This window comes from Mastacembelus armatus, chromosome 18 (assembly GCF_900324485.2).
Source record: "Mastacembelus armatus chromosome 18, fMasArm1.2, whole genome shotgun sequence".
Taxonomy (NCBI): Eukaryota; Metazoa; Chordata; class Actinopteri; order Synbranchiformes; family Mastacembelidae; genus Mastacembelus; species Mastacembelus armatus.
Genome location: NC_046650.1, coordinates 19585808 through 19596843, shown reverse-complemented (window position 1 = coordinate 19596843; position 11036 = coordinate 19585808). Strand labels below are relative to the sequence as shown.

At 45.4% G+C, this 11036-nt stretch overlaps 1 protein-coding gene across 1 annotated transcript; it reads left to right on the top strand.

Moving 5' to 3' along the window:
* The first annotated feature begins 865 nt into the window (after nt 1–865).
* Nucleotides 866–9104, top strand: atp1b2a (ATPase Na+/K+ transporting subunit beta 2a). The gene is made up of 8 exons (XM_026294954.2): nt 866–1249; nt 4143–4271; nt 5519–5623; nt 5736–5815; nt 5923–6048; nt 6648–6707; nt 7237–7332; nt 7585–9104. Exons 1-8 carry the CDS (start codon nt 1144–1146, stop codon nt 7747–7749), a joined length of 867 nt encoding a protein of 288 aa, XP_026150739.1. The 5' UTR covers nt 866–1143; the 3' UTR covers nt 7750–9104.
* Nucleotides 9105–11036: the final 1932 nt, after the last annotated feature.

Genomic DNA, 11036 nt, shown 5'->3' with positions numbered 1-11036 from the left:
TCAGAGACTTAACACAGAAGAAAAGGAAGTCAAACATTAAAACCAGGTCTAAAGGCCTCGATGCTGATTTGTGATTTTGGGCCGTATAAAGTTTATTTTAAAGGATGGTCATTGACTTTTACCTGTTTATGACTGACTGGTTAAAGTCTCAGTCTGGGACAGACGATAGAGCAGCAGGCTAATCAATTATGATTCTGACTTTCCAGAGAAAAACAAACAGTTTCCTTGATGCTGCGTCTGATCAATAACTCTGATTGTCTGGATCAGGTCTCTTGCTGTGAAACTTCGGGATGAGTCTGGTTTCCACAGGTTCCAGATTAGGTCCCAACATTTCAGGTCTTTGCAGGGCTGAAGCTCCAGGTGTTTCAAGGAGAACTGGGCACCATGTGTAATTGTTGCTATGGAAACACTAACATACTACATCTGCGTTTTGTGGTCACTGGGCATGCTCAGTAGAGTCCTTTATCAGCAGACTTCAGTTGTTTGAAGTGGTTTTATGTCCCTCAGTCTGGGGGCCAATGTCCAATGACCTGTCACTATAGTAACAGCTGGTTATTGATAATGTTTACAGTTTGTTTATTCTACAGCCAGAGATGGAGCTGAGTTTGTTTACAGCCTGTTTTTATTTGTTTTATTCCAAAGAACATTTCTCAACTGGATCTGACTGAGGACACGTGAGTGACGTCACCATCACGTGTGTCCTCACACACTCAAACACACGCTGTTGGTCTTTCTACCTGTGTGAGGACATTTATTGGCATGACACACCCCCCAGGTCCTAACCCGAACCTGGACCTGGTTCTAACCTGAGTTCGGACCGGACTTGCCCTCACAGCGATAGTTTTGCCCACAGGCTGCAGGGGGCGGGGTCTGTGCTGTGATTGGCGGAGCGATGTGACGTCACGCGTTGTTGGGGGCCGGAGGTTTGTCGCAGTCTCTCTCTCTCTCTCTCTCTCTCTCTCCATCACTGTCTCCTCATCAATCATCGATCCGTCGGATCAATTCGACGTCACTGATCGTTTGTCCGGTGGACGCTGACGCAGCTGCGGCGGGAGGCTCGTGCAGTCAGAGCGGGATCATCGCGCGCCCTCCGAGCTCACGGACAGACCTCCATCTTCATCCTCCTCATCCTCATCCTCCATCATGTCCGGCACCAAGGAGGAGGACCGCAAAGGCTCGAGCCCGTGGCGGGAATTCTTCTGGAACCCGCGAACTCACGAGCTTCTGGGCCGAACCGCCACGAGCTGGGGTGAGTCCCGTTAACGGGCCGGTACTTTGAATGATCTTTATTGACACGTGAGCTGGTTACACCGTCAGTGAGGGTCTCTCTCTCTCTCTCTCTCTAATGTGGAGCTGGGTTATTAGTTGATTGATTAGTTATTAATCAGTTAGTTGATTGATTAGTTATTAATCAGTTAGTTGATTGATTAGTTATTAATCAGTTAATTGATTGCCCGAGAAATAATGTCCAACTATTTTGAAAATCGATCAGTTGTTTAAACCAAAGCCGCCTGTCTCAGGGATCAGGGCCCAGGGTGTCTGACATTTAAAGACTCAAACAGGAAACAAAACTGGTAAAAAAACTGCAAATTGACCTGAGGGACAAAAAATCAAGTAAAACATGAACCAAATACTCAGACACACATCAAGAAGTAAAATAACCAGGAATAAATAAAAACAACACAACAAGAGGCAAAGTGGTGACAACAAAATACAGGTCTAAGAAGAGACAGAACATCTGTGTGGAACATCTGGATGTTAGTCTCCGTCCAGGTTCCTGTTGTCTTCGTCCAATCACAGGTGAACTTTGTCTTTTTGGGCCTGTTTTAACTATTTTCACTGGTGGTTGAATAAAATGTGGAGAACAGACCAATCAGATGAATCAATACTGACGATCAATCTGCGTATTGACAAAGTTCTGTACGAACAGTCGAGGTCAAAGTGTCGGTTTGTTCCTCCAGATTGAATCAAGTGTGTTTGTTTCAACGTGTTTGACCTTTGAACCTGCAGTTTTGTTTGTCGCAGCATGAAACAGCAGCTCAGTCCAATACAGATCAATAATGAATAATTGATCAATACAGATCAATAATGAAGCGCAGATAAACGAGTGATGGAGTGTGTGATGGAGAGAACTGGTCTCTGCTGTGCCTCCGGGACTTGGAGTAGAGACAGAACAGAGACCTGAATGGCTGAGCAGGGTCCAGGTGGAGGCTCAAACCATCTTCCAGCTGCTGCATGTTCCTGAGGCCACAGCTGCTCAAAGTATTCACTGAGTCCAGACTGAACAGAACCAGGAAAACATCAGATCCAAGCTCCAGGATCCAGGTCCAACAGGGTCCAGACTTTGTGAATGAAAGAAGAGGAGCAGCAGGAGGAGACTCAGAAAAACTGAGTGTGTTTCCACATGAAGCTGTTTGGAAAAACTGCAGAACATGGAGGAGAAACATCTGAGTCCTGGTGTGAGTCCAGCTGAACATCTGGACTCACCTGAGAGAACTGGGTTGTCCTGAACTCGTCTCATCCAGAGGGATCAACTGTAAATATCAGGTCCAGTTTGTTGGGTTGTTTAAATGTGTCACAGGGAAAAGCAGCAGCAGCAGATCTGCCTGTTGACTATGAAGACTGGAGGAACATTTCCAGCTTCAGAGTATTTCAGACAAAACTGTGGTTTTCTAGTCTTTATGAAGGTACCGACACTTTCAGACCTGTTCCCAGGTTGTTTCTGTAGTAGTATTAATACTACTATTAATACTACTATTACTACTAATAATAAACTATCTGGACATTTAAGCTGTAGATTGTTTCACCTGTCTGTGTGACAACAGAGCTCACCTGAGATCATGTGACCACAGTGACATAAAAACACCTGAACTGATCTGAGGTCTGCTCAGGCTTTACATAACTACCCTATGATGATGTCATATCTCCCATCATGCTCTGGGCCAGCGGCTGTTCGGTCTTGATGGAGACTGAAGGACACACAGACAACACTGGTGTGTGTGTGTGTGTGTGTGTTAATCTGGATTAGGTGCCAGACGAAGTTGATTGGACCATAATCTGTCCACACACACATGTTGGGATTAATGTTGTTATGGGGACCATCAGCAACATCTGCTTAAAGGAGCAGTACAACATTTTTCACATCAGGTGAACATCTGTCATTTTAGCAACATTTTTATATCGTCACAGCTCGAGGTTAACCTACAGACGTAACTGAAGGTCTGTGGGGAACCTGGGGTTGGGGGTGGGGCAGTACGCCAGGTGGAAGCTGAACAACACCAGGATCAACACCTGGGCCCCTTGAACCTCCTTCCTGGTGAGGTCAGGAGTAATAAATTATTGAGCTATGAGTTTTTCAGCCTCAGAAACAAAGTGGATGAAGCTGCACCTGCACAGGTAAACACAGAGGCTCACCTGTGTGTCAGGTGTGTTCCCACTATCACCTGCTAAACTGTTACTATTGTGACTGAACATCTTAAGGTCAGAACTTCTTCTGGTGTTTTTGTCCTTCTGGACTAGAGGAGGACCGATCCCCTAATTTAGTCCACAACACACAGGTGGATTTAATTAGATCTGTGACTGAGTGTAGAGGAAAGAGTCTTAAATCTCATCTGGATCTGGTCTGATACCAGGATGTGCAGTTTGTGTGAGCTCTGTCAGGGATCGGGTCCTGGTCCTCAGGACTGATGTGATCCTGTTAGTTTAATCTGCATCAGAAGACACATTTGATGACATTAACTCTGCAGGTTCAACTCAAGACTGACACCAGGTCAGTTTTAATGTCCCCTCACAGTCCAGAGCCTGGTTTCAGTGTTCCTTCAGGTCCCACAGGTAGTTTATATGTTCGGGTGGTGATTGAGCAGGTCTGAGGGTCTTTGAGGTCTTTGAGGTACCTGGGACCACTAGAAAATACCAGAAGGTGCCCGAGATCCCAGAGAAGGTCCCAGGTTCCTCCAGTGTGAAGTGACAGCACACAGACTGAACTCAGAGCTTAGACCCCCCCCCCCTTCAAACTGAATGTAGGTCATTGGCAGGGGGCGGGGCCAAACACAAGAGGATTACAGACAACATCTAGAGAAGAGGTGGGGGAGGGGAGGATGTAATGTCCTGTATAATAACAAACCCCTACTCTGCCCCCCCAGGTCTGATCCTGCTCTTCTACCTGGTCTTCTACCTGTTCCTGGCGGGGATGTTTGCTCTCACCATGTACGTCATGCTGCTGACCCTCGACGACTACAAACCCACCTGGCAGGACCGGCTGGCCACTCCAGGTGAGGGAATCCAACACACAGGGCCGTTAGGTCTCAGCCAGACCCTGCTGCCCCCAGTGATCTGGTCTGCAAGCACCAGGTGTAGTGTCAGTAGAAGGTTTCTGTCTGATGAAGCTGCAGCTGAAGGATGAATCACAGGTCACAGGTGATTTTATGTTGAACAGGTTGTTCTAATGTGAAGAACAGCTGTCAAACTAAAACCCAGACCCTGAGCTGAGCTGAAGGGTTTTCTCATGTCCCCTGTTCTCAGTCATCCTGCTCCTCACTGGGGTCCCAGTCCTTCAGCCGGTGTTGGCTCAGTCAGTCTGTGCTGAAGCTGAGGTCCCTGTTGTCGCTACAGGGCCCACAGGACCTGGAATCCAGAACCTAATGCTACTGCGATTGGTTAAGATAAGATAAGATAAACTCTATTTATCCCCAAAAGTAAACTCAGGTAGTCTTGTGGTTAATCAGTCAGTCAGTAGTCAGTCATCATCCACCACTGTCTAAGGTGCTGTAGAGCCTGATGGCAGTGGGGATGAAGGATCTCCTGTGTGGTTCAGTCCTGCAGCTGCTTCTCTGCTCCATCAGGATGTTGTGAAGGGGATGGTCAGTGTGTTCCAGGATGGACTCTACCTCTGTCTGTGAGCCTCTCTCCACCACAGCCTCCAGTGAGTCCAGCCTCATTCCAGTCACTTCTTCTCCCTTCGGCTGCTCCTTTCAGGGGTCGCCACAGCGAATCATCTGCTTCCATTTAATCCTATCCTCATTCCAGTCACTAAACCAGCTTTTTGTTTGTCCAGCTGCCTTGGATCCTTCTGCTTCATGCTGCCCCCCCAGCAGACTGCAGCAGCACTAAGTCGCCTTAGGAGGAAAAGTTTTCTCTGACCTTTTTATATGGAACATCTGTGTTGGGGACTAGTCCACCTTATTGTCCCGGTGCAAAACTGGACATTTGTAGGCTGACACCACCACAGTAGGAGGTTTAGTCCTTTAAAAATCCACTACCATCCCCTTGGGTTTTAGAGGTGTTCAGGTTTAGTTTTAGTGAGTTCAGTCACTGAAGGATTGTATCAGGCCTCTGTGCTCCTCTTCCTGTCCAACAACAATCGCAGTATCATCAGAATATTTCTGAATGTGGCAACTCTGAGTGCTGCCACACTGTTTAGCTGGTCTGGTTGACTGGTCTGGTTGACTGGTCTGGCTGACTGGTTTGGCTGACTGGTCTGGTTGACTGGTCTGGTTAACAAGAGCTTCTCATATTTCAGGGATGATGATTCGTCCAAAGGGGGACCAACTGGAGATCATTTTCTCGGTCTCACAGACTGAGAGCTGGGACAGCTTCGTCTACAACCTGAACACCTTCCTGTCCCGTGAGACGCTTTTTCATGAATAATTATTTTAATTAAATAAATCAACAATTCCAATTTCAATGTCCCGATCAATATCCTGTTTTCCATATCGCCTGTCTCTACCTGTGTGCAGCGTACAACGACAGCTATCAGGTCCAGACCAATGACGACTGTCCTCCAGATCAGTACTTCATCCAAGAGGACAGTGGAGAGGTAAACCTGCCTCTCTATACCTGTTCATACCTGTCTGTCTGTCTGTCTCACCTGTCTCTCTCTCCTGTCTCTTCAATTGTCTGTCTCACCTGTCTGCCTGTCCACAGGTGAGGAACAATCCGAAGCGTTCCTGTCAGTTTAATCGGACGATGTTGGGGGACTGCTCTGGGATTTCAGATCGTTTCTATGGTTACAGCCAGGGCCAGCCCTGCATCCTCATCAAACTGAACCGAGTATGTTGACCTCTGACCCCGATCTAACCCTGATCCAAACAACAACATGAAGCTTTATTTGGCCCAGTTTCTACAGTCTGTAGTAATACTGTAGTAGTACTGTAGTAATGCTGTTGTAGTACTGTACTGGTACTGTAGTATTACTGTAATAATACTGTAGTAGTATTGTAGTGGTACTGTAGTATTACTGTAATAATACTGTTGTAGTACTGTAGTGGTACTGTAGTATTACTGTAATAATACTGTAGTCGTACTGTAGTGGTACTGTAGTTGTACTGTAGTATTACTGTAATGATACTGTAGTATTACTGTAATAATAATGTAGTGGTACTGTAGTATCACTGTAGTATTACTGTAATGATACTGTAGTATTACTGTAATAATAATGTAGTGGTACTGTAGTATCACTGTAGTATTACTGTAGTGTGTCAGTCTGCTGGTATCGACAACATTTGACTAAACATGAACAAATATTGATTAACAACTGTCAGTACAATAATACAGACAGTGATGAGAAAGTACTGCAGTTTGTATTGATGTATTATTGCAGTTTGTAGTAACAGTCTGAGTACTGACCCATCTACCTGTCGTCTCTACAGGTGATCGGTATGTTTCCAGGGAAGGATGGTCAGTCTCCTTATGTCACCTGTGGAGCCAAGGTCTGACCCAGTCTGACTGACTGACTGTCTGACTGTCTGTCTGATTATCTGTCTGACTGTCTGTCTGACTGACTGTCCCTCATGTTGTCTCTATGCTCAGAGGTACAAAGTGGACAGAGATATCTGGGTAATACCAGTAGATCAATAGAACACAGATCAGTAGAACCTAGAACCTGTAGCCAGTGTAGGTCCAGAGTTAGACCAGGTCTCTTCATCTCATCCTATTAAACATGTGACAAATGTCCCTGTAAAACCACAGTCCCACAGCCAGACTGACCCATAGCAGCAGAAACCTCCTTCCTCATCAAATCCAACTCAGTATTCAGTTTCTGCTGCGTAGAGACGTGTTGGAGAACAAATCCAGACCCAGGACACAGAGTCTCTGTGGCGTTCACTGCCCTGTCTGTGTGGAGGGATTTTCAATTTCACTGCAGGTTACTGATGACTCTGTGTGTGTGTGTGTGTGTGTGTGTGTGTGTGTGTGTGTGTGTGTGTGTGTGTGTGTGTGTGTGTGTGCTTGTGTGTTCAGAGGGAGGACAGTGAGAAGATCGGACCTCTGGCATATTTTCCTCCTAATGGGACCTTCAACCTCATGTACTACCCGTACTATGGCAAGAGAGCTCAGGTAACACAGTGACAACAAACACACACACTAACACACTGTCACCTGTCCGGGTCTTTACATCCATGTTGGTGGATCCTACAGATCATGAAAGTGGTTTCAAACAATCTGCACCAGGTGTTCTGGTCAGCAGACACATTACAGGATCAGTGGATCCAAGTTAGTACCTGAAAATATAAATCAGTCAGATGATCCAGTAGATCCATGTTGGACATAGTTTCCAAGTGTCTACCTGTGATGTGTTTAATGTCTCAGGTGAACTACACTCAGCCGCTGGTGGCCGTGAAGTTCCTGAACGCCTCCCTGAACACCGACATCAACATCGAGTGTAAAATCAACTCCAACACTCTCGCCGCCGGCAGCGACAGGGACAAGTTCGCCGGACGGGTTTCCTTCAAACTACGGATCAACGACAAGTAGACGCAGGTCACGATGAAGTTGCACAAGTCCAGATGTTTAATGAAATTAGACCCCATCACAGCACATCTGTTTCCAACTTCATGATGCGTTCACTGACACTTTTGTTTTTAAAGTATTTGTCACATTCGGCCACAGTCTGTTTTTCCCCACAGTGCAGCTTTACCTCCAACACACCGACCAATCAGCACGCACACACGCTCTGATGTCACTGCCACTGACGAAGGCCTGAGAAATGATGATCAATCATCATATTGATCTGCATCAAAGGCCAAATTACTGATCACACAGCTGATCAACCTTCAGTTTATTTATTCATGTCTTTATTTATTTATTTATTTGGGCTATTTATGAAAACTTTGTTTACAACATTAAAACCTTCACAGACCAAAAACAGTTTGATCAGAATAAAGTTTAGCAGGTGTCTGGTCGGTTTCTGTGAATGTATCATCAGGTACGACTGTCTCTGATTGGCTGTTCAGAAACTAGTTCACAGAAACAAAACCAGCACTGGAATCAGTTGAGAAACTACACTACAAGTAGAAACCAGTTCAGGAAACCACATCACCTACACAGCTACACTTTTAGAGAGACGCCAGAAACCAGTTCAGAAACTAGGGAACATATTATTTATAAATAAACCAGACACCAAAACCAAACACCAACAGAGCCATAAACCTGCTCAGAAACCAGTACAGAAACCATATAACCAACTCAGAATCCTGTCGATTAGCCAGTTCACGAACTGGAACACAGAGCACAAACCATATCATATATAGTCCAGACTCAGAACCAAAAACCAGAACAGGCCCAATCATAACTAGTTCAGAAACTAGTACCAGTTGACAGACGAGTCTGGAAACAACAGGAGTCAGTCCAGAAACTGGTCTGTTAAACTTCAATATCATTTGTTGCTCTGGAAGCAGCTGAATCCATATCCAATCAGATGCTAGCTTTAGTAACCATGGCAACAGTATTTATTAGTGTTTGATGTCACGTTTTTCCTCTTGAAAAATTTTATCGTCGCTGCAGCAGGTTGGCTAGTTAGTTATTTAGATAATTAATTAGTGAATAAAGCTACTGAATAAATTGAGTGAGTTTAGTTAAAGGATTAGTTAACGAGTTAGTGATTTGTTAGTTTTGTTGATTTTCCATCTGTTTTTGTTTATCATGGGGCTGAGTGTGACGACTGTTACCATGACAAACAGGCCATGTGACACACCTCACCTGCGGACATGCCCCTCCCCAACACACCTGAACTGCTCTCCACCAATCGTCTTCCTTGTGTGACCAGCCAATCAGATGGTCCTGCTGTATGATGTCACATGATGTTACTTGTTTGTGATTGGTTGATTTCTCCTGCCTGAAAACTTCCTTAAATAATTAAAAACAATAAAGTTAAACAGAAAAACAACAAAACTTATCTGTGTCTGTTCATGGAGGTGCAGGACCACAAAGGACTACACACTGAAACGGGTCCAGGCTACAGGACTACACACTGAAACGGGTCCAGGTTACAGGACTACACACTGAAACGGATCCAGGTTACAGGACTACACACTGTAATGGATCCAGGTTACAGGACTACACACTGAAACAGGTCCAGGTTACAGGACTACACACTGTAACGGATCCAGGTTACAGGACTACACACTGAAACAGGTCTAGGTTATAGGACTACACACTGAAACCGGTCCAGGTTATAGGACTACACACTGAAACAGGTCCAGGTTAGAGGACTACACACTGAAACAGGTCCAGGTTAAAGTACTACACACTGAAACAGGTCCAGGTTACAGGACTACACATTGAAACAGGTCCAGGCTACAGGACTACACACTGAAACGGGTCCAGGTTACAGGACTACACACTGAAACGGATCCAGGTTACAGGACTACACACTGTAATGGATCCAGGTTACAGGACTACACACTGAAACAGGTCCAGGTTACAGGACTACACACTGTAACGGATCCAGGTTACAGGACTACACACTGAAACAGGTCTAGGTTATAGGACTACACACTGAAACCGGTCCAGGTTATAGGACTACACACTGAAACAGGTCCAGGTTAGAGGACTACACACTGAAACAGGTCCAGGTTATAGGACTACACACTGAAACAGGTCCAGGTTACAGGACTACACACTAACGGATCCAGGTTACAGGACTACACACTAAAACAGGTCCAGGTTACAGGACTACACACTGTAACGGATCCAGGTTACAGGACTACACACTGTAATGGATCCAGGTTACAGGACTACACACTGAAACAGGTCCAGGTTACAGGACTACACACTGAAACAGGTCTAGGTTATAGGACTACACACTGAAACCGGTCCAGGTTATAGGACTACACACTGAAACAGGTCCAGGTTAGAGGACTTCACACTGAAACAGGTCCAGGTTATAGGACTACACACTGAAACAGGTCCAGGTTACAGGACTACACACTAACGGATCCAGGTTACAGGACTACACACTGAAACAGGTCCAGGTTATAGGACTACACACTGTAACGGATCCAGGTTACAGGACTACACACTGAAACAGGTCCAGGTTACAGGACTACACACTGAAACAGGTCCAGGTTACAGGACTGCACACTGAAACAGGTCCAGGTTACAGGACTACACACTAACGGATCCAGGTTACAGGACTACACACTGAAACAGGTCCAGGTTACAGGACTACACACTGAAACAGGTCCAGGTTACAGGACTACACACTGAAACAGGTCTAGGTTACAGGACTTACACACTGAAACAGATCAACAAATTGCTCAACAGAATCGCACAAATCACCAGAACTGGAGTTGATCTGTATAAACCTGATTCAGCTTTTCTATGACCTCTCTGGTTTGTAAAAACTGTTTCTTGATTATTTAAAATAAAGATTATAAGATTATAAATGTCGGATTGAAGATTATAAATGTCGAATTGAAGATTATAAATGTCGGATTCACGAGATTGGTCCTGGACTTCGCAGAAGCTGAAACTGCGTCGTACAGACCAGGATGCTGAGCAGGACGTTTCCATGTGTGTTACATAAAAGCAGCAGCAGCAGCGTGTTGTTACATAACGACATGAATTATGGACCCGGGGACAGAGATCAGACTGCAGCACTGAGGCCTCTACAGGTCTGGACCAGGATTTACAGTCGCATTGAAGACACTCAGTGTGAACAAAAACTGAATCAACGCTGCCCCCGTGTGGCCACGTCCAGAAACAGCATCAGACAACACTCAGCATTGACGTGATCAATACACTAAATGTACATTTCTGTA

Bases quoted from the DNA above. Each gene is read 5' to 3' on its own strand.
- atp1b2a (XM_026294954.2), top strand. From the start codon at position 1,144: ATGTCCGGCACCAAGGAGGAGGACCGCAAAGGCTCGAGCCCGTGGCGG. The intron at 5,624-5,735 runs GTGAGACGCTTT...ACCTGTGTGCAG, and splicing joins CCTGAACACCTTCCTGTCCC to CGTACAACGACAGCTATCAG. The intron at 6,708-7,236 runs GTCTGACCCAGT...TTGTGTGTTCAG, and splicing joins ATGTCACCTGTGGAGCCAAG to AGGGAGGACAGTGAGAAGAT.